Source organism: Fusarium redolens (genome assembly GCF_020744475.1).
Source record: "Fusarium redolens strain MPI-CAGE-AT-0023 chromosome Unknown BKA55scaffold_9, whole genome shotgun sequence".
Taxonomy (NCBI): domain Eukaryota; kingdom Fungi; phylum Ascomycota; class Sordariomycetes; order Hypocreales; family Nectriaceae; genus Fusarium; species Fusarium redolens.
Window position 1 is genome coordinate 1,895,379 of NW_025763672.1, and position 24,181 is coordinate 1,919,559.

At 48.2% G+C, this 24,181-nt stretch overlaps 12 protein-coding genes across 12 annotated transcripts; 5 read left to right on the top strand and 7 right to left on the bottom strand.

Moving 5' to 3' along the window:
• Positions 1-211: 211 nt before the first annotated feature.
• On the top strand, positions 212-630 carry BKA55DRAFT_540545 (cytochrome c oxidase assembly protein COX16-domain-containing protein; the record flags this gene model as incomplete). The annotated part of the gene is made up of 2 exons (XM_046190282.1): positions 212-478; positions 550-630. The coding sequence occupies 2 exons, from the start codon at positions 212-214 to the stop codon at positions 628-630; spliced, it is 348 nt and encodes a 115-aa protein (XP_046048932.1).
• A 4,222-nt stretch (positions 631-4,852) lies between these two features.
• On the bottom strand, positions 4,853-6,166 carry BKA55DRAFT_571034 (uncharacterized protein). The gene is made up of 2 exons (XM_046193035.1): positions 5,759-6,166; positions 4,853-5,697 (listed from the first exon to the last, which is right to left on the bottom strand). The coding sequence occupies exons 1-2, from the start codon at positions 5,801-5,803 to the stop codon at positions 5,275-5,277; spliced, it is 468 nt and encodes a 155-aa protein (XP_046048933.1). The 5' UTR covers positions 5,804-6,166; the 3' UTR covers positions 4,853-5,274.
• Positions 6,167-6,183: 17 nt separating this feature from the next.
• Positions 6,184-7,753, top strand: BKA55DRAFT_571036 (uncharacterized protein). Its single transcript, XM_046193036.1, has one exon. The coding sequence runs from the start codon at positions 6,450-6,452 to the stop codon at positions 7,251-7,253; it is 804 nt and encodes a 267-aa protein (XP_046048934.1). The 5' UTR covers positions 6,184-6,449; the 3' UTR covers positions 7,254-7,753.
• BKA55DRAFT_397714 (uncharacterized protein) lies at positions 7,501-8,625 on the bottom strand. Its single transcript, XM_046186044.1, has one exon. It carries the CDS (start codon positions 8,360-8,362, stop codon positions 7,748-7,750), a length of 615 nt encoding a protein of 204 aa, XP_046048935.1. The 5' UTR covers positions 8,363-8,625; the 3' UTR covers positions 7,501-7,747.
• Positions 8,626-11,182: 2,557 nt separating this feature from the next.
• Positions 11,183-12,019, bottom strand: BKA55DRAFT_571039 (uncharacterized protein). The gene is made up of 2 exons (XM_046193037.1): positions 11,885-12,019; positions 11,183-11,806 (listed from the first exon to the last, which is right to left on the bottom strand). Exons 1-2 carry the CDS (start codon positions 11,940-11,942, stop codon positions 11,334-11,336), a joined length of 531 nt encoding a protein of 176 aa, XP_046048936.1. The 5' UTR covers positions 11,943-12,019; the 3' UTR covers positions 11,183-11,333.
• A 132-nt stretch (positions 12,020-12,151) lies between these two features.
• Positions 12,152-13,453, top strand: BKA55DRAFT_571040 (PRP38 family-domain-containing protein). The gene has a single exon (XM_046193038.1). The coding sequence runs from the start codon at positions 12,196-12,198 to the stop codon at positions 12,970-12,972; it is 777 nt and encodes a 258-aa protein (XP_046048937.1). The 5' UTR covers positions 12,152-12,195; the 3' UTR covers positions 12,973-13,453.
• On the bottom strand, positions 13,454-15,133 carry BKA55DRAFT_645837 (amidase signature domain-containing protein). Its single transcript, XM_046197204.1, has 2 exons — positions 14,968-15,133; positions 13,454-14,923 (listed from the first exon to the last, which is right to left on the bottom strand). The coding sequence occupies exons 1-2, from the start codon at positions 15,098-15,100 to the stop codon at positions 13,521-13,523; spliced, it is 1,536 nt and encodes a 511-aa protein (XP_046048938.1). The 5' UTR covers positions 15,101-15,133; the 3' UTR covers positions 13,454-13,520.
• A 130-nt stretch (positions 15,134-15,263) lies between these two features.
• On the top strand, positions 15,264-16,812 carry BKA55DRAFT_691243 (uncharacterized protein; the record flags this gene model as incomplete). The annotated part of the gene is made up of 2 exons (XM_046199639.1): positions 15,264-15,499; positions 15,585-16,812. The coding sequence occupies 2 exons, from the start codon at positions 15,264-15,266 to the stop codon at positions 16,810-16,812; spliced, it is 1,464 nt and encodes a 487-aa protein (XP_046048939.1).
• A 116-nt stretch (positions 16,813-16,928) lies between these two features.
• On the bottom strand, positions 16,929-18,160 carry BKA55DRAFT_397766 (ribonucleotide reductase inhibitor-domain-containing protein). The gene has a single exon (XM_046186045.1). It carries the CDS (start codon positions 17,698-17,700, stop codon positions 17,044-17,046), a length of 657 nt encoding a protein of 218 aa, XP_046048940.1. The 5' UTR covers positions 17,701-18,160; the 3' UTR covers positions 16,929-17,043.
• A 1,540-nt stretch (positions 18,161-19,700) lies between these two features.
• Positions 19,701-20,237, bottom strand: BKA55DRAFT_594944 (ribosomal protein S27-domain-containing protein; the record flags this gene model as incomplete). Its single annotated transcript, XM_046195729.1, has 3 exons — positions 19,701-19,883; positions 19,934-19,996; positions 20,235-20,237. The coding sequence occupies 3 exons, from the start codon at positions 20,235-20,237 to the stop codon at positions 19,701-19,703; spliced, it is 249 nt and encodes an 82-aa protein (XP_046048941.1).
• Positions 20,238-20,722: 485 nt separating this feature from the next.
• Positions 20,723-21,558, top strand: BKA55DRAFT_691246 (thioredoxin-like protein; the record flags this gene model as incomplete). The annotated part of the gene is made up of 2 exons (XM_046199640.1): positions 20,723-20,787; positions 20,841-21,558. 2 exons carry the CDS (start codon positions 20,723-20,725, stop codon positions 21,556-21,558), a joined length of 783 nt encoding a protein of 260 aa, XP_046048942.1.
• Positions 21,559-22,493: 935 nt separating this feature from the next.
• BKA55DRAFT_513452 (uncharacterized protein) lies at positions 22,494-24,041 on the bottom strand (the record flags this gene model as incomplete). The annotated part of the gene is made up of 1 exon (XM_046187892.1): positions 22,494-24,041. One exon carries the CDS (start codon positions 24,039-24,041, stop codon positions 22,494-22,496), a length of 1,548 nt encoding a protein of 515 aa, XP_046048943.1.
• Positions 24,042-24,181: the final 140 nt, after the last annotated feature.

Consider the following 24,181-nt stretch of genomic DNA (forward strand, 5'->3'; position numbering starts at 1 on the left):
AAGTTGATTCAAACCATACCCGGCGTGAATTGACCGTGCTGTGAGCTAGGCACTACTCGCTATACCCTCTCCACAACCGCCCGAACTCTTTTTGTCTGCTCACCAACGACGTTACAACCTCCCATTTCCCTTCCACGTCCGAAGTGGCTCACGGAGCTTCCGATATCCTACACCGATCCCGCCAGCCCTACCGACCGACAATTGACCCACGATGCCGGCGTTTCAGAGCAAAAAGTTCCGGTCCGCGGCCGACATGAATAGCATTGGCATGCGGTACCGCACCCTCATGAACAAGCATCCCTTCCTCATGTTTGGCCTGCCCTTCATGGCCGTCATTGTCGCTGGTTCCTTCGTCCTCACCCCAGCCACTGCTGTCCGCTACGAACGCTACGACCGCAAGGTCCGCCAGATGACCAAGGACGAGGAACTCAATGTGCGCCGGTCTGCAAGGAAGGTGGACATGAAGGAGGAGTACTACGTACGTCTTACTATTGGAACGGGAGGAAGAATGTTACTTGAGATGTGCGGTTCACTAATTCTTGGAAACAGAGACTTGCTGGCAAAGACCTTGACGATTGGGAGCAGAAGCGCGTGAAGCGACTTCCTGGTGAGAATGATGGCGTATTGTAAATGAGGCTGTACATGCTCCCTTGCTTTGAGTGTATGGAAAGCTATCACGATCTTGAGGAAACCATCGATGCCATCAAGATCTGTCTCTTGTGAGGGTAGCAAAAGACCATGATCACGACCGCATCGACGTCATTACATCTTCCCGTCCTTGATGTCGCGGTTGTTTCTGAAACACCGGGAAGCAAGGGTCGCCAAGGAGAATAATGTACCATATGTAAATGGCATCAAAGGCGTTTTGGCGTTTGGGAATGAGATCGCGTTATCTGTCTCTAGTACTGTATCGCGTTGAGTGAATACCGCGCGGCTCCCAATTGTTTCGATCAGAGGGTCCGGGAATTAGCAGGTTTGAGGCTGCAGGGACGAGCCGTAACGTCACTGTTTGACCCGGCCGAATGGTCAAAGGGATATCAGAGACAAGTTGTCAGATGGGGATCGAGACTGAAGTGAGGACATCTAACGTCAGACTAACAGAGCATCGATGAGTCTATAGAAGTTCGATCTTGGTTGTAGGTTATTGGAGGGTGAGATGTTCACAGGCTTGAAACGGGTGGACAATGTGAGAAGGGGATGCCTCAAAATTGACAGCATCGAACAAGAGACTCGAAACTACGAGACTTGCAGCTCTGAGACTTGCATATGTAAGTCAGTTTGTGAAGTGCATATATCACGCACTGCAAGCACTAGTAGGTGCAGTCTGTACCCTAATGCAACACGCATTTGAACATAGACAATCGATACAAGGCGGTACCAAGGCGCAGAACAACTTCATGTGGCGGTCTGTCATCAGTCAATTGCTTAAAAACATCCCTTGCATCGGGTCACGTTAACACAATGCCCCTGCATCTCACCATTTTCAAGTCTAAGCTTGATCCGTTAAACAAGGCTTAGCCTGGCCATTGTCAGTATTGCAGTACTTACCTTACTGTGTACATGTATTTCTGATTACTATCATGGGTTTCAAATCGTCCCGTCTTAATCGTGCTGCATGATCCCCTCAATTGACAGTTCATCTCATCGTCGATCCAGGGTACGCGACGACGCTCGAGCCTCGTCTCCTCACAGCCTAGCATCCCAATGAGTGGCTGAGGTTATCATCACATTGGCTGACGAGGCCGAGATATCACAGCACAAGGCCAAGGCTAAAGTTGGCTAAAGCTGCTTAGAGTCTTGGAGACACGCCAGAGAGGCAGCTATCGAGCGGGAAGACGCGTAGTCGATGAATAAAGCTTCAAATGGTGCTGCTTTAGCTCACGATTGTAAAGGTAGCGCAGCTGCGCAGGGGCCAGAGCGCCACGCCGGTCCCCGCGTTGGACATTGCCCTGAATGTCAATTGGAGGACCAGGCTTTATCGATTGACCTCAAATTCAACCGAGACATTTCTTCATTAGTTGGTGATCGTCAGGAGATTGTCACGAACACATGAGTTGTAATCGTAATAAGATGATGTCGAGAAAGGAGAATGTGGCCGTACATCGGGTCGATGATGATGATATTGATGATTAATGAGGAAGGACCGAAACCAAGATAGAGGCAGCCGTTCAAACACTGGGGGTTCGAGAGGAGGGGTTATGGCCAATGGGAATCTAATATTCACATGAATGTCATTGAAGGTATCTGCTCGTCGCTGAATGGCGGTCGGAGGCGATGGTGATCGTGACTATCATTAACGTCAAGAGATGGTGGTGAACTCATCGCAGAAATGCAAGGTACACGCACACGTTTCAGCACCAGGAAAATCATCCCAAGTGTGTGTGGTCGTATTGCATACATACGATTCTTTCCGCCATCCGAGCAACCGAAGAAGGCGCAGTGCATTAACAAGAATACGATAACGTTTTGCCCAGTAAGCACACCAATTCGTGTAGGGTAGCAATCGGCCTAGATATCATGGTGTTTCGACAAACTCGCATGTGTGTGGACAGAGAAATCCCGGAAAGTTTTGCTTGCCCCCCTGTTTACAGGTCATATGTCTGGCCATGCCAAGCCAATTCGGCAATTAGCACGTTTTTCTCAAGTCATCTTGGGATGAGTTTGTTCGGAGGAGCAAAATGCAAAGTTGGTACCCCGATATGGGAATCCAATAACAGCACAAGCACAGGCAGAGCAAACAGTTTGAAAGACGGGAGCTAAAAAGTTGCTGGATGGTGTCGTAATTAATTTGTGTTCTAGATCCAGACTCAGACACGCAAGGATGACTGTGGTGCTGGTAATTGCAATTAACTTGCATGAGAGAAGGGACCTATAGCAGGCTATTATTGGGAATGGAGATCTATGTAAGCTCACAGCCAGCTGCCGAGTCAGAAAACACTGCCAAACCAAGGCAAAGTGCTAATAGAAAGTGTATTATGAGTGGATGCCTAGGATGCATCAATTAATCCTGCATATTCACCGATACCCTGATTTACCCTGTCACTTTTGATCTTTGATCCAGGCAAGTTTTTCTTCTTTTTATTGCAGACTCCGGAATTCTACAGCAACGATGTGATATCTCGATGCCCGATCCTGACAATTGATAAAGAAGCAATGGTTGGCAGGAAAAAAGAAAACATATTCCCGATGCTACGGTAATCTTCAGCTGCGTTCGGAGACAGCGATAAATGAGCCTCCGTGGTTTCGACACCCAGACGGGCCAATGGCACGGGCTTGCGGGCACTAACTGTCACGACGCCACGCCCAAAAAGCTGGAAAAAACAGTCCGGCTTCACCAAGTCCGGACTACAAGGTTTTTTGCGAGAAGCAAATACAGACTGTAAAGATCCTTCAGCTAGAAGAATTAGCGATCTGCATCGCAGGGAGGGAGATTACCTGACTTTGGACATCGTGATTACATTCGGACTGGGGCTCGGTCATGTTTACTCTTCACGATAAGTTACTAATTCAGTCTCATTGTGTCCGTGATTGTTCGGCCTCAGAGCCGGAGGTCAGCACTGCCGAGCCCTTCTTCATCTCGTTTATCAAATGCCAAGACAAAAAGCGAGAAGCGACTCATGATATCTCCATGGAATCGCTACCTTCTCTCCACATGATATCGTCATCGTATTCTTATGGTTTACACGAATTTACTTGTACGGTCTCAAGATATCAAACGCCGTCGTATCTCCACGACAAGACCCTGGATCGTCAGTGCTACGATGCAGCGTACAGGATTGAGCCCTCCACCGTGAAATGGATGCGAATAAGTGGATTGAGGGGTTCAGCAGATTCACCGCCTGTGTTCAATTAACCAGTGACAGACCGTTGGCCGTTTTCGGATTCACGTTGTGAAGCGGTACCCATTATTTTCTTAATTGCAAATGCGAAAAAAATGAAACATCCTCCACCGCCAACTCTATAATCGCGCTTGTGACCGGAAAGAGGCTGAACCGCTGTCGCTACGAATTGCTTCGAATGCTTGACCCGGCCGTCATTCCTAATGCGAAAGACAAAGACAGAGTCAATTGTCTGGGGAGGAGTAAAGATGAGGGGCACATGAGAGGGCACGGGATAGGTAGTCTCATGCACGATGCAGGTGAGAAATCGCATCACAAGTTAGGTCGGCCATTTCATGTGGGTGATACACACATAGTCGACGCCGCGCAGTAGCGTACATATACATTGGGGTTAGAGCGTCTCGATAGATCTCAGCTCGACTGGCAATAGCGATAGAGTAAAATGATGGTTGCTGGGTGTAGACTCAGCTTGTAGGGTCTGGTAGCAAGGGCGGATGCAAGCGCAGATTGAATATCGATTCTGCTAGAGATTAGCATACGCGATCGCGAACAAAGCACTGTTTTGTCTGAGAATCCTTACGGTACCTGCATCAAAGTCGAGAAGCTGCTTTATCGTCGGCGTACCTAATCGTTGACACCCACACAGCGTCTTGGCACGACTGTGAACCCCTCCACCGAACGAGCGGCGCCGCCTCTCGTCCGGTCTTGGGACGCAAGGGGTTTGTCACATTGTGCGGAGCAAGCGGTGAAGACATTCATTCATCTGCTGTTGGTGGTTAGTGAGCTCCATTTGACTCCAGTCTCCATCTCCATCCACGATGGATGAATAGCTGAAAATGCTGCAATAGAGTTTCGGCTGGCGCGCGAAACCGTAGCTGAGAGTTTTGTTGGCTGCTCGGGGCTACTTCTTAATTCTATTGCAACGACAAACGCAACGGGTAAGTTAACGGTCGGCGTGGCCACTCCACGCACGTCGTGGTTTTGAAATGGATGATCTGTTACTGGCCAGAGTCGTGAAAAGATGCGCAATAAGTGACGTTTAGTTCTCGCCCTTTGGTGCCACGACAACTTGCTGTGCAATGCATTACAGCAACAGATCTGCGCTGGAGTGCACACGAAACAACCGACCAACAAATTTTATGCTCAGTGACAGCATGATCAGCTATCAGCTCATACCTGAAAGAGCTTGTATCGACTTCATTCGTATACCAATTGTACTCTACCGGTATCTCATGATGAATTGATCCCCAAGCCCGGGAATTGAATTGGCTTACACTCAGACTCAAGGTCACGCTCAAGACATTTTGCTTTTGTTTCATTTCTACATGGTGTTCGCCCTGCATCTCATGCTTTTGAACATGGACCAGGCAATTCAATTGGGAGCGAGAATTCTGGACCGGGAATCTTCAAGCACGGGCCTTTTCGGAGTATTTGCTTATTCCCTTTTTTTTCCCCAATCATTATCATCAATATTAATCAGACACGTCGTGACTAGACAACCTCCGCAGTTACATGGGTTGCAGGCAGCCTGACGAGAATTGGCGGTGACCTTGTCGAAAAGGGCTGAAGTCAAGGGAGACTTAAAGAAGCAAATGGTGATAGACGTGAAAGTTTCGGTTCCAGCTCGGGAGCTACCAGTTGGCGCTGGGCCTGATGACCTGTCTTGGAAAAAAGAGGCTTTTGAGGCGTGGTCTAACGTGAGGTAAGGTACCAGGCACAGCATTTCTAAGTCAGGTACAGTGAGGGCCCAGACCCAGAGGCTGACATTCTTTTTTGGTGGATGGATGGAGACTGAGATAGACGGAGAGAGAAGAAAAAAAAGGAAAGAAAAAGCGGTGTCCACTTTGATTTGATGGTGGTGAGTCCGATGAGAAGAATGAGGCGTGTTTGTGAAGATCAATTCTTACATTTCGGTATAGTTGGCGATAAATGTTTCGTCGAAAGGTTCGGACGAAACATGCCATAGAATTTGTTCCGACCTGTTCTTCGACGGGAGAGTATGTAACCTCAATTCAGGTACTCACAGGTACATACTCGGTTCTTGAGAGACAGGGGACGTTGATCAGCGGGACACCCCTGTCGTGTGTAGAGAGCATGGGAATCTTAGAGAAAAACTGCGTCAAAGACAAGATCAGAGTGGAGATCTGGCCAAGACCAGGGTCAGGGGACAAGATCAGGTCTCCAGGTACCAACCTTAGACTCTGGGCGAGCAGGGATCCCACGCCCACTTCGGCTGTGACGGTTCGGTGGATGACGTTCACTCACGCTCACAGTAACTCACACTCAACGATAAAATACGATGGGTTCATTATTTATAGACTTGCACACTCCCACCCCCGGTTATCTCGGGTCCTGACCTCAACAACCAAGTTCGGCCCTGGTAGCCTTGAATTCTCATGAGTATTACATCGATATTATAATATCATCCATAATACTTCCACTCTATATTAATTCAACCTACCACCCACCACATCCGGACTCTTTCAACTATCACCACCACTCCAGGACGTATACGACTTGCGACTCCGGTTACTAATACGTTGACCTGTCCACCACCAATTGGTTTGAGGAACCAATTCACTTACACCACATAACCCCAACCACAACAACATGCATGTACTACACGGCTTCGGCCAGCGACGAAAGTCGTCTCGCCGCCCTAGAGATCTCCATATCCGAAAGGTCTCATTCTCTGGATCCTCTCTCTCCTCCGGCTGCTCTCTCTCATCATCCTCATCATCAACCATCTCTGCTGTATCAACACCAGCCCTTCAAACACCAACAGCTTCTCGACCCGAAATCGATCCTCTCGCCTCACATTCCGCCTTCCACGCACCACCAAGACTGTATGAACGACCATTTATCCGCATGGACGATGCCGAGCCTGTCTTTTATGGTACCGACGATGCAGTGATCGATGAGGAGGACTATGTCGAGCAGGATGTTGCTGCTCAACAACCAACTGAGATGGCTCTGCCTCCTCATGTAAGCCCAATGGATGCTGCTGATGAGGAGGGCAATGAGCCAAGGGATTATTTCTTTGCAACATTATCAAAACGGCCACCGATGCCCAAGTCTCGCTGGTCCGAGTCTACTATCCAGAGCATCCAGACCTTCGAGGATGAGGAAGATGACTCAGAAGTCACACAGTCCGAAGACTCTGAGGATGAGACCGATAATGCTTCAGTCCTTGAGATGCGTCGTCTATCACGCCACGCCTCAACACTAAAGCCTGTCTCTATTAACACAACTTACACTGCCCGACCTGGTCTGGCACCTAAGCGTCCTCCCATGCGCTCCCTTGACAGCGTCGACAATTTTATCCGACGCGGAGGATGGAAGCGTCGTGGCATTGTCTTCCACAAGGAAGACCTTGACAACCAGCGGTGCGAGCAGGACCGCAACAGCTTCTAAACTACTCTCCTCTTACATCACTCACTCAACATACCCTCTCATTGTTTCTTTATTTCATTCATCTCATGATATTTCGTCGATACCCCATTTCAGCACATACCATCTGCTTCTTTTCTTTCTTTGAATGACATCGTACGGCTGTTTTAACATCCCGTCGCCCCAATATCCGGGCTTGAATTTTTTTTTTCCATGTCTATACATATCAATGGGGGCCTGGAGTTTTTGTCTATACGAGCCTTGGGACTTTTGGGAAAGCGACAAAAGCAATCATTTTTTGGGTTATGGGATTAGGATGTATGCGATTATGGGACTTACGGCTTGGATATTGTGTTGGATACACATCTCTCATGGATTTTTCTACTACATATTACTCTACTATTACTCTCCCTCTCAATGGGCGGCATTCTCTTCTTACTCTACCGAACAATCTACATAGGAGTCTCTTCATGAGGCAGAATACTACACTTTGCCGTCTCCATATCCTGCAGCCTTGATTATCGTGCATGTCTCACTTTGCCCTGTGAAATTTTGATACCCAGCCTAAACAGCATCCACTTTACATTTTGGGTCCAGATTGTGGACCGAGCATTGCCCTTCAACACTGCATTTTCAGCCTCATGGATTTCCACAATTATTACAATTCTGACGTGAAATATTACTGGAGACGATGAGATTTGTTGGCGAGCGGCCTCATCGAAGCCCGGGCCATGGGAACTGGGGAAATTCACATCATCATCGTCAAGTTGTGCACTAATAAGCGAGACTTTTTTGGCTGTGCTAGTCTCAACGGTCCCTGATCCCTGACATTCACAGCCGCGATTTTTCTTCCTTTTTCTACTGATGACAAAATCATGGCACTGGAAATGAGTCACTTCGTGTTGGGGTCTTGGCGGGATATAGGCAGGGTTGACTACTGATAATGGTCCGAGGGATTGCCTAATAAACGAACGAGGCTGAGCTTCCAGAAGGTACAAGGTAAATTGTAAAAAACCCAGAGTCACATCCATTCCATATACGGATACTGTCATCATGTTCGGCGTCGGTGCCGAGGGGCAGTGAAGAAGCCCTCGTGACGGCGCCCGCGGTGTCCAGGGTCTCATGAAAATCATCAGGTCGCGAAACTTAAAAGCCCAAAACACAGTGATCAGACACGATTGACTAAAACCGTCCCTTTGCAATTTGCCTCTTCATGCCCTTGCTGATCAATCGCACAATTCGAGCAATCGATAATTCGCAACGTCCAGGCACGACTTCAGGGGGAGGCGAAAAAGAAGATGAAAATCGAGGCCCAGGAATGGATGACTTCACCAAGATTGGCATGTGGCAAACCTCGTCAACAAATGAACGTTGAGAAGTGAGCTCTACGCCTTGTTTCAGCTTGTTGATGTTTCACGTCCCCTATTTTTTCTATCTACGCAGCTACATGTAATTGCCCTTATGATGCGCATCTACGCACCATGTCTCGATCATTACTCAATTCAGAGGGCAGAATGTATCCGATTTTTGGTCATGTCTAGGAACTTGCGCTTATCGTAGATCCTGGGCCATGCAAAAGACGTCAGTGGTCGCGGGTAGCTGTTTCAAAATACGGGAGCGCGGGGAGGGAACGTTTACGTTTATTATGCAGCGTCGCGTATGGCGTATTTCGTCACCAAGCATGAATGTCATCCACCACGACATGATGAAAGACATTGCAGAACACTAAAGCTGCACCAGTGTTTACTGTCTAAGAGTACAATACGGTACTTGTCAACGACTGCCCTAGGTTATTCTGCTCCGTTGGTCATGCCATGTGGCCTTGCTTGTGTATGGAACTTCCAAGGTGCGGGCGCCGTCAAGGGACCCAATTACAGTTCATCATCACCGCTAACTTCCTTGCTCTGGACTTTAACTCTGATCTTGGAAGTTCGACTTCGGGTTCAACGGCGGTCGAAGGTCTCTTTTTCGGCAGTGACCCTCCAAAGTCCCGAGCGTGAGGAAGCAGACGGGCAGTGGTGATCTTCCGTGTCTTCCGCGCCCGTTGCAAAAGTCACAAGGTTCACATGGATTAGTCAATTGAGCCGCAGAAGTCAGTTTGAAGTTGATCCGACGGTAAGTACCTAGGCATCCAGACAGCTATTGTGGGGGAACGTCAGCTACCTGCTGCGCCTGAACGTGGACTGTGCTCGAGAGAATCTCGATGACGATGATATTATCAGCTAGAGGCACTACATGCAGGTACATGTCATGCGTCTTCTTGACGTGCATTATCTCAAAACTTGACATAGGTCGAACCGGCCGTTTCAGAACATCGACATCTTCCAAGAATATCGGCAACTTTGCACAGATTACTCGGCAGTCCTTCGCAGTTACAGTTATCCATTAACATTGCCCGCCCTGCTCATTACATCAAGAGACTCGTCTATCCCAAGTTCCCACCAACTCAGCATCCAATCGCATTACAGAATTGGATGCTCCGGACTTTCGGCTCCTGCTACTGTGGCTGAACGGGCCTGCTCCGATCATTCTCTGCAGTGAGTGGGTGGGTGAAAGTGGACTTTGGGTACGAACCACTACAGCCGAATTGATGCCAAGAGCTTGGATGAGCTCAACTTGAGAGAGCCTTGTGGTACGCTACTGATGTTGCGCGATGACTCCTGGCCAACCACTTCAAAACTGCTAGTTCTTGATCTACCGGCTAGCTAAGCTACCGGCGAATTTATCTCCTCCCTTGCTTGGCCTATCATGTAAGAGGAGATACAATATCGCTTTCACATTATAAGCAAGGCCATCACGATCTGTTCGATCGAGATATTGCATGATTCAACGTCTTTCACACCATCATTAGTTGGCCGAGATTGTTTCGACGTCTACTAAGATATCACACTACTCAAGACTCCAAGTTCAGGGAAGAGTGTGAGTGGGAGGTTGGTCTCTTGGTTCCATCAGTCACTTCAATCTCCTGGTAAGTTTCGTTTCTTTCCGGCTGTTTCTACAGCCGGATCTAAGCAATCCCTGCTCGCATCTTTATCGGTACATTGCGTTTCTATTGGCTTCCAGCCTTTCGCGTCGGACACAGGGTGTCATGATAGCTGGGAATTCCTGGCCCTGTCATCAATAAACTCAGTAAATGTAGCTTCAAGTATCTTTTCAGTTAACACGAATGTGGATTCATGGATAAGAACGGAATTTGGATGCGCTGTAATATAGAATAGAGTCGAAGTAACGCTTTGGCCTGCGTTCTCGACCATCACGATGGCGTTACATCGAACAATGGAATACTTTTCCGGCATCACACTGAAGGTTCTGGAGTCGAGACTTTTAAGATCAATGTATCTAGCAAGTATCATGTTGTCCATTGGAGGTACTTCGGTGTTATGGCAGAGCTCTTTGATCATGTAAGAGTGGGTTTTAATTGCTCGGTAGATCTAACTGCCTGTAAGACACTCCAATGTCGTTATTCTTTGGGATGCTTACAAGAGCAAATCCTGTTGAGAGAGTCCAGTGCAGTGTAACATCCTTTTTCATTCATTTCTTCGCAATGAAAATGAGGCTTGCGAGTAAATTGTTACCAAACTTGTGTAGTTTCTACTGTGAAGTTGCCCTGTAATAGTATTCTCCTAGTATTCATGATAGCTCCAGAGAGGGCTTTGTGTCGGATAAAATACAATATAGAAGAGTTACCTGTTTGAGTTCATCATTTTCTTGAGACTAGAAGTCATGTAAATGCCGTGACCTTCATGAGCGGCAGGGTCTTCTGCTGTTGTCCAGGGTAGCCTCTTTTTCAGCAAGATATCTGAAGTTCTCTTCTAGCTGTCCTATGTGATCTGTGTTTGATTTGCAATTGAAGCTTCAGTGCGAACCCTATGTTCTACTAATCGACAAAATCTCTACCAATATGTCTCCGGGAACTACCATCATGACCTGGGAACTTGAATCTTAGGGTGGTGAGTATGATCAACTTGTATCCAATTCATAACTAGCTATCATTCATTATACGAACCAAGCTGTCCATTCTATGCTAGAACCTATACATTTTACATAAACCATTCTCATTACCGTATACACATTCAAAGCAAACCATGCACTCTCGCAAACAACTCACCACATCCTGCGTTGGTAGTAAAGCCCATCTTCAGCCTGGGCTGACTTCTGAAGCTCTTGCTTGATCATCTTCCTCCTTTTTGCCTTGCTAACAGGCTTGTGGTTCTTGACTGGTGCCTCGACATGTCCTTCAGGTGTCGACATCTTGTCCACTACCTTGGCCTGCAGCTGTTTTATGATCTCTATATTCCTCTCCAATACTGCATTGCCCTCGACATCGACATTGGGTTTCGTCTCCTTGATCTCAACTAAGAGACGCTGTCGTCGTACTTCGATATCGGCTTCTGTGTCTATGTCGATGACACGGCCATCCTCGAGCTCTTTCGTCCGTACTTGGAACTTCTCAGGGAGATAGACTTTTGGTGATGGGCGTGTCTCTTGTCGTGGTTTGATCGCTGAGCGAAGTTGAGTGAGCGTTCTTTGCTGTATTATGTAGCCACTGATAAAGAGCGCGAATGTACAAATAACCACTGTCAGGTAAAATGTTTTCTTAGTATGACATGACATGGAATGCGGATAGTGGTGGAGAGGTTGAGAATATGTCTTACCAACAAAGCCCGATGCGATGACTTGCACCTGACCGGATGAGAGAAGCAATCTTGCCATATTAACAAAATTTCTGAGTATTTCAATGCAGAATTGTAAATGCAGAACTTTCACAACTTTGCGAACCTTGCAGGTGGTTGTGAGTTGGTTGTCGTCATCCTTGACCGCTGTGTAAGTGGACTGTTTACATCGTTGACACAGCAACATCCTTATCAGCTTATCGGATCCAAGCTTCATTGATTTCCAACACCAGTCTTTGAATCAGTCCCCACCATCACCAACCGACAACTTTCTCTAACCACGATTACCCAAAATGAGCAGAAACAAAGATACGGTTCACGCAGATGCGCGTCGCTTCCTCGATGAGCGCGGTTCTAACGTATCGGTCGCGCCAAACGGCCTCAATCCCGCGACCATCATGGAAAAGGCCGTCAAGGATCGGATCGTCGACTCGTACTTTTATAAAGAGCAATGCTTTGCGCTCAACGAAGCGGATATAGTCGATCGTGTCGTAGAGCACGTCAACTTTATTGGTGGAACATACGGTGTCACACAAAAGCCCAGTCCATTCCTGTGTCTTGCGTTCAAGCTATTGGAACTTTCGCCTAGTGACGCAGTGCTCATGGAATACTTGAAATACGGTGGTGAGGCCTTCAAGTACCTGCGCGCACTTGCGTGCTTCTACTTCCGACTCACGAGACAAGCGAAGGATGTGTACCAGATGCTGGAGCCGTTCCTCGAGGATAGGCGCAAACTTCGACGGAGAGGAAGGGCAGGCGTGGTATTGACATTCATGGACGAATTTGTGGACGAGCTGTTGACAAAGGAACGAGTATGCGGTACAAGTCTCTGGAAGATGCCAAAGCGAGAGGTTCTGGAAGACTTAGAGATTCTTGAACCAAGGATCAGTCCCCTTGGCGACCTTGAGGATCTCCTTGAGGAGGAGGACGAAGCAGAGAAAGAGAACGGAACAAGGGAAGAATCTGGAGAGATCTCGGATGGGGATGATATGGAGGTTGATCGAGATGAGAGGAGGAGAACTCAAAGTCGAAGCCGCAGTCCAAGTCGCAGTCGGAGTCGATCACCTTGATCATGCACCTGTTCCAGCACAGTTTCCCAAAGAGCCCAGTCGCAAAAAACCATAATGCATTGGTCACGACCAGACCCCGGGATCCTCTTGTTGTTTCAAGAGGTTCTCAATGGTACCACAACAGCAAGGGAACCGAACAGTCTCTTCCAGGGCTACAAGCACTGCATGCGTAATTCGATATGTGAGCATTGCCTTTATTAATGACAATATCTTCAGGTGTTGAAGGTCTATGTCAATGGCAGAACATATGAATGGGACTCGAGTTACAGTCAGCTGATAGAAAGCTACTGGAAAGGAGGGAATGGATGCAGCAAGGCTTTTGCAACTTTGTCTCGCTTTTGACCTACGTGCGTAGGGCGCATGAATCAATCACATAGGGCCACGGCAAACATACAGCTAGCCGGGCATCAACGATACCCACTGAATGCCACATAGAAAAAGTGAAGGAGGAACAGGCGAACTCGTTCAGATATGTCCAAGACACTGTTGTTGTCTAATTGCTAATGTAAAATAATGTCGTAAAATCATCGCTTGTTGTATCACTGCAGTCATGCCACCAGAGATTTTACCCTTTCTGCCAGTTGAACCACCCTCTGATCATCCCAGTATTGTCCAATCACTTGCAATCCTGCTGGGAACTGACTCCCCGCCACCTTGGCCGGGACGCTCACGGCTGGTAACCCTGCTAAACTTGCTGGAACCGTAAAGACGTCGTTCATGTACACATCCACACTGCTCTGCTGCTTGAGTTCCTCCAGCCTTGGGGGATATGTTGGTGCTGTAGGACAAAGAATGAAGTCGACCTGAACAGGGCCAGTCTTGTCCTCCATGCCTGTGGCCTCAGCCATATCACTCAAGTCAAACTGCGCTGGCTCATAAAGGGGGTTGTCAAGTCGGAACACACGATCAAAATCCTTCTGCACCATGCGTCGAACTTTTTGGGCCTGAATAAAGTAGTTGTCTATTGCCTCAGAACTGAGACTGTATGTGCCGAGGAGAATTCGTCGCTTGACCTCTTCACCAAAGCCCTCACCACGGGTATCAGAGTAAAGAGTCTCACCCACTGCATCACTACCTTCACCACGCTTTCCGTAGCGAACACCGTCGTACTTGGCAAGATTCGATGATGCTTCCGCAGGAGCAAGGACATAGTAAGCACACAGGGCCTCTTTTGTGGAAGGTAGAGAGATGGGAACTAGAGTTGCACCCTGAGCCTCGAGAGCAGAGGCAGCAGATACCCAAGCGGCGCGGATAGAAGGGTCGAGCTCATCGATATTGTATTCGAGAGGAATGCCGATATTAAGTTTTGATAGTTCGGGAAGAGTGGATGGTATTGTTGAAGCACATCGGTTTCGAGATGCGGTGGGTAGTGATGTTGGATCCTCAGAGTCATGTTCGTTATGCATACCAGTCTTGAAGATGAGGTCGTGTATCGGCTTGACATCCTTGGACAAGAAGCCGACTGTATCCAGAGAGTTTGCATATGGAACCACGCCAAACCGAGAGATCATGCCATAACTAGGCTTGTAGCCAACTGTTCCAGTATATGCCGCAGGTAGTCGAATTGAACCACCTGTATCTGTTCCTAGCGCAATATCGGCATCTCCCAGTCGTACTGCAACGGCACTCCCACCTGAGCTTCCGCCGGCTGACACTTCGTCATCCTTGGCCAGAGGATTCCTCACTGCACCATTTACTGAATTTGTTGAATGAGAGCCCATACCGAATTCATCCATGTTAGTCTTTCCAACCACTGTTGCTCCGCGTTTGCGCAATTGACGAACAACAGTAGCTTCGAAGGGTGAGGAGTGAGAAGAGAGAATGGTTGAGGCGCATTGTGTTGGGAAGTCAGAGGTCGCGATATTATCCTTAACAGCCAGAGTGAAAGGCTTCACTTCTTTACACATAAAAGGAAGGAAATCAGCATTTGGGTCTGTGGAGGCAAGCTTGGCTGTATTTGTTAGTTGAGATCGTATAAGAAGATGAGTTACTCACTGCGACCAACAAAGTGGTTGTAGTTACTATGAGAACGCCATTGTGTTGTCGGTCGTGCATGAACTCTCGGACAAGACTTTATGTGAAATGAAGTTGTTTTACAGGCTAATTGCCGTACACGAGACACGCTCATGGTGAACTTATCAACATGAGAAATTGTTTTATATAACGTTAGTTGAGGGTGATGTTCAAAAAAGCGGGATGAGCTGCAGCTTGCTGGCTTATCGATAAGGGACATGCACTCATCTTCTTAGGTTATCTCTGCAAGCTCGAACAAGCATCAACACCATATTAAAATGGCAGCCAAACGAGAGCTCGAGGACCTCGATGAAGGCGAAGTATTAAACCCTCAACCAAAGCGACCAAAGAAACAAGGCGGCAAAACGCGACAGCACCAAAACTCTGGCATCGACCCAACCTGGGGCCAGAAATATGTCTTCGCAGGAAACGGCCATACAACCACGATCCCTGAAGGAGAAGAGGACGATTTCGAAGATGATTCAGAAGCGATGGCATATTTAAACTCTGTCAGGTATGCCCTCCTCCTATGCGCTTTTGTCGCCTTTGCTGAAGATTGCAAAACTGTAGAACACGGATGCTGATATGGTGAGTAATAGACAAGAAGCGAACGGAATACCCCATCTCCTTGTTGCGCCCAAAGTTCAAATAGGACCCCAGCTCCCCCCTGAACTCCGAAACGACGACCAAGAACAAGACGAGCAATCCATCGACAGGACTATATACAGCAATGGTATCGGCGATTCTCGAGGCTGGTATGAAGACGGTGCATATATGGCAATGCCCGACAACGCGGCTGGAGAGGACGATTACGAAGACGCCGAATATCCAGATGACTACGACGATGATTATGACGAAGAAGCCGCATTGCATGAAGCTTACTTTACATCCGTTATGGACCAATATCTCCGCTTACGGTCGATTCTTCACGCCGATCTTCCTTCCAACGCCGTCTCCCGTGTCGTAAAGGCCCAACTAAAAACCGATGCACCTGCGGAAAACCAATCCGCTGTGATAGCTACATGGTCACGACTCCTTCGCGAAACCGATCCCCACCCACTTCAAGTCGCCCTTATGTCCAAAGACACTACACTACGCATCCTGCGCATTCTTCTCGGCGGTAAATTCCTTCGTCAAGGGTATACACTTCCAGAGCGTACGAGCCGCTGGATTTGGGCACTGCTTGCTAGAATGCCGGACAAGGGTGAGCTAAACTACGCCGAGATCGGCTGGATTCGTGACCTGGGTCGCAGAGCAGTTCTCCTGGGCCGGAGCTTAGCAGAGATGGCGGCTCTGAGGGAAGAGTTAGCGGAGGGTGGACTAGGGGCTCATGAAGCTGTTGATGGAAGCAGCAGTGATGAAGAAGTCCTGGCCGACCCAGAGGATTTGGAGGTCGAAGGTGCTCTCAGCTCTGGGCAAGATGAGGACAATCCAACACCAGCTGAATCCGAACAAGATGCTGAGAAGACGCCCAAAGTCACGGAACCCACGACAAAATCTCCGCCAAGGCCTGATGCTGAAGAAGGTCAGATAGATGACGAAGACGAAGATGTGGCTATGGAGATCGCGACCGATTCAGAAGCCGAAGAAGGTGAAGTTGCTGCCCAGGAGCCTAAGGAGAACCTCGAAGCAGCAAAAGAACGACTACTCGCCCAGATTAATAACGGAGCGACATCAGAAGACGAAGAAGATCTTGAGAAGGAGAGCGCCAAACAGCGACTGCGAGCGAATCTACGTGCAACTCTTAACATGATCCTGACGGTAGCTGGTGAGTTTTACGGACAACGAGATCTGCTAGAATTTCGAGAGCCATTCGTCGGTATGTAAGTTGGTGGACAAGGATATAATTGTAGGTCTTACAACGACCGGTTTGTTTTATTTCCATGTAGCATACAGCGAGTCCCGATGCATTTTTGCCATCCAACATACAACCGCTCTGAAGCATTAATATACCATAATCCTGAACGCCTGACCCAAAGCTTGCGACACCGCGACATAGCCCATAGTGAACATAGAAACATACAAAGCTCTGTTCGAGCCAATGAACAACACTTTAGCTTAGTTGGCCAGGTTCATCTCGGGGTTGACGAGGAAATCGGCCTCATCAAAATCAGATCCTGAGTTGCGGGTATCCTGGCCGAAGCCCCTTAAGCCGGCACCCTTTCGTGAAACTGGAATAGCCATGACTCGAGGGTTTCCGTGGTTGCCCATGTCAAAGCTTGAGTCAAGCTCATCATCATCCTCATCGAAAATACGCTTTCGAGAACCATCGTATGACTCGCCTTCCGCACTCTCTTGTGACATGGTGAGCTCGGGAATGGCATCGAGATCTGGTACATCATCCCCGAAGTCAGGCTGGGTATCGAGACCGCCAACCTTGTTGATTCCGCAGAAGGGGAGAAGTTCTCGGGAAGCACCCTTGCCAGGTGGCTTTGCAGTAGGAGTTGAAGTGTTGATAGGTGCATTGTCTGTCCACAGCTTGAAAGCACTGGTGCCCTTTGTCTTGTAGCCTTCGGGTACGGACTTGCGGACTCGCATACCAACGCTGAGTAGATTGGCCTGGACGTTTGAAGGAAGAGGAGGCTGCATGGGCTTGTCGGCCTCAGCAATTGCAGACTCATCGGATGATCTGGTATTGAAGAAGGAAGTGATTTGACGTTGAGATGGGTCGGCAGAGGCGCCAGCGAATTGACGCTTGATACGAGGAGTAGACATGATGACAGTTTTGAAGCAAGTTGGTGTGAAGTTGTAGGCTTGACTGGTTTAGTAAGAATCGTCAACTGTTGTTGCGCTGATAGAATGACGTTGCAGAAACGATCGCAGTAAGCAACGACTGACAAGAAAGTCAAGTACAGAAACAGAGTTCAAGAGTTTAAGAGTGGAGAGTGTGTCAATGGACAAAATTGAAGAGAGGTAAGGTCTTGTAAAAAGTTGAATGACGTCGCAATCGAGGGGAGAAAACAAGGGTTCAAAAAGAGAACAAAGCGAAGAGGGGGCTTTTGGGCGAAACAAGTCGAAGGCCAATATTGGCTTGTTGCTGGGGTGAGGAAAAGGAACAGGGTCAAGAAAGTGAAGCCCCCCTGTCTGCCGCAAGACGAGGACGATCCCAAAGCGGCCTTGACAGTCCAATCATTTAACAGCAATTTCTCACTGTGGGCACTGCTATCCCGCGTTTTCGACGCGATCTTGTCGTGCCGCTTTCGCGTAAATTCATAATTGGAGATTTGGCTATTGGTCCGCTGAGTCATCTGACAGGGTGCATTTATATGACCAACTACCTCGAAGTATTGAAGAAAAAGACGGAAATGCCATAGACTCTATGTAAACTTATATAATTCAGTACCTACCTTACTTCTAGGTTTATTTAAGCTTTGAATCTCAGAATGGAAAAGACTGAAGCTTTGAGGAGTAGTTCCATCACATAATGACTTGATCCTGCACTTTTCTTGAACCCCAAGGATCAGCAAGGTGCAGATGAGAGGCAAGGCGGTGGCAAAAAACAACATCTGAAGGCAAGTTCTAGCAATTTCAGGGTCGTCAGCGCCGAATGTTATTTGCTTGCCCGTTGTGAAGCTCCACTTCGAATTTGCCATCAATGGTAGGCTTAAGGACAGGTGAAGGACTTACCGACTTGGGTATATCGTCACACGAGGTTATCACACGAGCAGTACAAGATGATCAAATGTGACAATATATCTTTTCATGCTGAAGACTTTTCAGTCTAAGTTGGTCTTGTATTATAAAATGGAGCTGAGATTGCGAGTCAAGCAAATCTGGTTGATAGTCGATGTTTCGAAGTTCAGATCTTCGCGAGTCTCAGTCCATCCAATCATCATCAACTAAGGTATGAATAGAACTACATTCAGTTTAAGGCAAAATACCCTCAAACGGCATTTCGCGGGGTAATTGGTTCCCCAGGTTCTCGTGGAAAAATAGCTAACATTAAAATATTGTCTCGTAGAATTGCCTTAGGCTTTCATGGGCGGCAGAGCGGATGAGCTTCTCCGGATCGAGTCATCCGGTGAGTCGATTGGGTCTAGGCGACTGTCGATGACGCCGTATGCCACCAATCATCATTAAGTAGATTCAACTCAACAGCGATAGCACTGGTGAAAAGTATGGACGGCAGAGATTATCGAGAGATGAAAAAGTCATGGCATCATAGCAATCATTAACACAGGAATGTGTTCTACGACAGTCACGATAGCATCACAACTCAATCGCATCGACTAGAAACATTCACGTCAACAAGAAGGTGATGTGGAAACCATTGTGAATTTCGCAAAAGCACAGTGACCATCCTCCGCTACCCACTGCACCCGGGTATGAAGCGATCATCAACCAGCGGTTCCACGTCCTCGTGTCCAGCTAGCCTATCCAGGCCAGTCCAGACACTCGTGAAGGCTTTCTCCAGCTTTCCACCCATGCAGTGCTTTTTTTCCTTCCTGCCTCGAGAAGACTCTTTAGTACAAGGCGCGCAACGGAAAAACAAAAAGAAGAATGATGTGCCATGCAAGATATCCGGAGACCCCAAACGCCCCTATTCTGGGTGCCCCATCTTCTATCTGCAAAGAGGTTTTTGGTAAATGTTCGCAACGTCGGGTTGTTCTATCCGTCCATGTCGAGGTTGTGTTTTTGCAGATCCGAGATGACCACCATGAGATGAACCGTAAGAGTCATGAGTACCCAAGGAGATAAAACCGCCGCGAAGCAGTTTACTTCCGTCGGAAAGAGCAGCCCTCGGTCAATCGAGCCTTACCACCGGTAGGCTGGCAGAGGACAGTAGTGCATCCCTGGCAGATGACGACGGTCTGGGCGTGAGAGAAGACGGTGGTGATGGTGAAGCATCCGGGGCACTTGACGTCCATGAAGAAGGATCGAGGGGCGGGCACGAGGGTCTAGGATTGTTAGAGTTTTGTCGTCATGAAAATTTGTCGATGCTTCGTACCTTGAGCTTGTGCTTCTTGGCCTCGGCGGCTGGGGAAGGGTTCAGAAGATCAACGGCGAGAACCTGAAAAGGCGGAGAGTCAGCCAGTTTGTTCCATCATCTTGCGTATATCCTTTGCGTTTCCAATCCATCTTCCATTGTGCCATCGATGTCGTGCTCCATCAAATTGATACTTTTGCCACGGGCAGCAAGATCTTTTCGAAGTTGATGATTTCCACCTCGTTCACACACGTGGTTGTCGTCCATCCATCTCCCATCGTAGGTCCATCGTAAAATGCGTCAGAAAAAGGCAGTCGCTTACCATCTTGTCTGATTTTCTCGAAAAAGTCTTGTCGGTTTCTTGCGAGAATGGGAAAGCTTGACGAAATCCGGGATCAGATTTGAGGCTCGCAAGGTGGGTGGGAGGAGGTAAGCGAGGAAAAGTTCGGTGGCTCTGAGGGGGACGACTGGTTCTTGCCTCTGAGCGGATTTCGTGGCTCAATGCGGCTTAGTGCTCTAGGGTTGTAGAGCCCACACACGTGATGTTAAAAAAAGGCGGTAGAATTGCGGTGGCCTAGCTCGGTGCAACATAGAGCCGGATGGAGCTTGTGCACCCGAGATATGCTTGGTGGGGTTTATGCGAGTTATGCATGAATTGTATTGAGCTTTGCTAGCTGCCTGTATCTGTACGTAAGCCGTGATTAGGAGCCTGAAGTTGTTGCATCAGTCGTAGGCTACCACTTTTAGACAATACAAATTGTACTGAGGAGACTTATCGAAGAATTGCTTCTATTTCTTCAGTCTCTCAAAATGTCTAATCCCCTAGAACAACGCATCAATGTTCCTATTGATGACCCAAATGCAGACACGGAATGGTATTTCTTTGCTACCCCTCCATACCCATGAGCTCGCTCTGACCCCGCCATAGGAATGATATTCTTCGAAAACATGGAGTTATACCTGAGAAGCCACCCAGCCCGACTCCTATGATCGAGGAGGCTATTCTCGAAGGACGAAGATTAGCACATGAGAATCGCTTGGAAGGCAAGGACCTCGACGAGTTGGACGAACTTGAAGACGACGAAGATGAAGCTTTCTTGGAGCAATATCGCCAAAAGCGCATGGCCGAGTTGAACACCCTACAAAAGAAGGCTTTGCATGGAACCGTATATCCTCTATCGAAACCCGAGTATCAGCGTGAAGTCACAGACGCATCACAAAATGGACCCGTTTTTGTCAACCTGACATCTTCAATGGGCAACAACGTTGAGTCGCGAGTCTTGACTGAGCTATGGAGACAAGCTGCGAAGGAGTATGGCGAGATCAAATTCTGTGAAATCCGAGCGAGCCAAGCCATCGAAAACTACCCCGACCGAAATTGCCCGACGATTCTCGTCTACAACAAGGGTGATATTGTCAAGCAGATTGTAACATTAGCGACTATTGGGGGCGTCCGAACAACCATGCAGCAAATTGACAATCTTCTGGTTGGAGTTGGTGCTGTCCCCGATTCTGACATGCGCGTGGTCAAGAGGAGACAAGCTGCCGAGGATGCTGAGGAAGAGAGATTGGCTGGCAAATCTATCAAGACAGGAACCGCTGGAAGGTCACGGAACGTCGATAGTGAGGATGATGACTGGGATTAAATGTTCCTTTCAAAGATTCGCGCTTTGGTCGGACTGATCATAGGAATGGTCTACATCCGACATGGTAGATATTAGTGTCCCAATGCTAGGCCGCCAGGGAGGAGTTGCCCCGGTTCCAGTCAGATGTGACAGAAGGCATATACGGTTCTGACTTGGGACCGGTCTTCTGAGAAAGATGAGGGTCAGCTCTCTCCATTAGTCCTGGAGTTCCAAGAACCGCTTGGCCAACTCGGCGCGACACGGAAAGGAAACCGTGTGTTCCAGTAAGGGGCAGTTTCATACATAACGCGTTTCCGCCGCAACGGCAAGTTCGGTATGAGACGTTTATCAACAGAAGGAAATATAGAGGCCCTTTGGCCGTATGGACCTTAAATGAAGGAGCATAACACAGCACGTATCTTTACCGAGCCTTTTAACGCCGTGTGCTGCGAGCAATGCGATCGTTCAAGATAGTTGAACTTGTCAGCACACATTCTTCCCCATAAACGATCTCCCCAACACCACTGTGTCCTCGTGATATAACGGTCTTGTTAGTAGAATCATACGGCCTATGCTTGCCAATTCACGAGTCTGTTGTGATGCCGAGGTATATCCCTGACAGAGAATGAATATGCACAATGTGACCCTTGCAGGCCAAGAGATTACAATGATCAAAGCTTGCTTGTCTTGATGATCCAGGTCGCCGGGATTACTATGTGGCGTCGCATGCATGCATTTGAAAGAGACAGGGGACAGGATATGATCTGACCGAGCGTGTAAGTAACCTAGATGACGAGCAGTGACACAACCGAGCCTTAGCAATTCTCTGTAAGCATCAGTGACTTGATCGCGCGTATCAAGACGGGCCTGTGTGTTTACGAAAGACAATGCAAGGTATCATTGAAACGCTCTTCAATCTGCTTTTGCTTCAAACGCCATTCATCCAAATATGCTTGCTAAATTGCCTCATCCGTCACTGGAACAAGATTTCTACTCGGCAGTCCCCAACTGCTCTTATCGAGTTCTTCTGGACGGCACCGCCATGAGCATCCTCGATTGACAAATGGTATCGTCCTTTCACCCTCTGCCATGCTCAACGGTGTCATCCGTATGAGAGCTGAGTTCTCGTCGCTGACCCTATTACAAGCCCGAACTTCTCGCCATTCAACCCACTTGACGGTAGGAATAACCATTAGTTTTCGACAGCGTGAACATGTCAGTCCACCAGCCTCTTTCTGTCTTTGTGCTCGCTCGAGTAGCTTTCTGAGATGGTTGAGCCCCTCAGGAATGTAGTATGGCATCTCTGAAAGCTGAGTGCTGGAATAGCAGGCTCGAAGAGCCGTCTCGAGAAGACTAGGCACACGGGTTGCACCTTCGAGACGTTGTGACTCTGTCATGGATGAGACAGAGGATGACGGGCGAAACTCAGGCTCTCCTTCATCAACGGGCAGAATGAGTTTTGTATGGTCCGTTGGGAACTTGAAGTCTGAAAGTATCCTTCCCGTACTATCCGAGAGCTGTAGAGGACTTCGACCCAGTGCACGACTCGCTAAACGTGGTGTCGGCGAGGCTCCCTCCTCAGTCTGTAAAAAGAGTGTATTGTCAAGTTGATCGCCTGTCAATTCAAGGCTCTCATTTGGTTGCCAGAATGGATTAGGGTGGACAACAAGTTTGTCAAGCTTGCTATCTGGCGCGAAAAGTTCCAGTAACTCCACAGGCAAATGCCATAAACGATTATGTGATACGTTGAGTTCCTTGAGATGATGAAGTTTCGCAACAGCGGGGGGGAGTTCACTGAGCTTGTTGTGACGGAGACTCAGGATTGTGAGATATGTTAGATCGAAGATGGCACCAGGAACCCGAGTCAACCGGTTCTGGGCCATGTAGATCTTAAGCTCGGGGTCTTTCTGCTCAAATGCAACATCCTTGGTCACAACGGGGATGCAGGAAAACTGCGACAAAGGACTGATGGTATCGTTTGAGACATCTTCCAGCCCCAATGACCAAAAGTCAATTGTCTCTTCACCCGCGTCAAGACAGGCACGGACTCTGTCACGCGCAACTTGTTCAGCTCTTGAGACGCGGCGCACAACGCGATCAAGCTGTGGAAGTCTGGGCTTTGGAACCTCGGGTACTGTTTCTAGTACATCGCTCTCATTACCATCACTGCCAAGGAAGACACCACTGTCTGCCTGTCGCGTCCATTGACGCCTCTGCTTGGGGACGTGAATCTCACTGAAGGTTGAGTCGGAAGAGGTGGGATGTTGCTGAAACCATGAACCAATGTATCTCTTCTTTCGTCTCCCCTCTACATAGTTGTCCAATGCTGGATCATCATCACTGGAGAATATGGCGGGATCACTTGAATTGTTGAAAGCTGAAGATGGCGCGTGCTTTGAAGCGGCATTGCGGACGCGTTTCCGAGGATTGTTGCTGAAGGTCTGGGATTGCTCATCCCACGACACAGCGGGGAGAACAGGTAGAGATAATTCCTCTGACGACATTGGCGATATATAAAGATGATAGGATTCAAACTGGTGTTACTCAAGAACACATAAAAAAGACTTGAAGTGGTGCAAGAACTAAGACCTGGCTTGTCCAACGCGACTCGACTTGACAATGGATGCAGAGTGACGATGGAAAC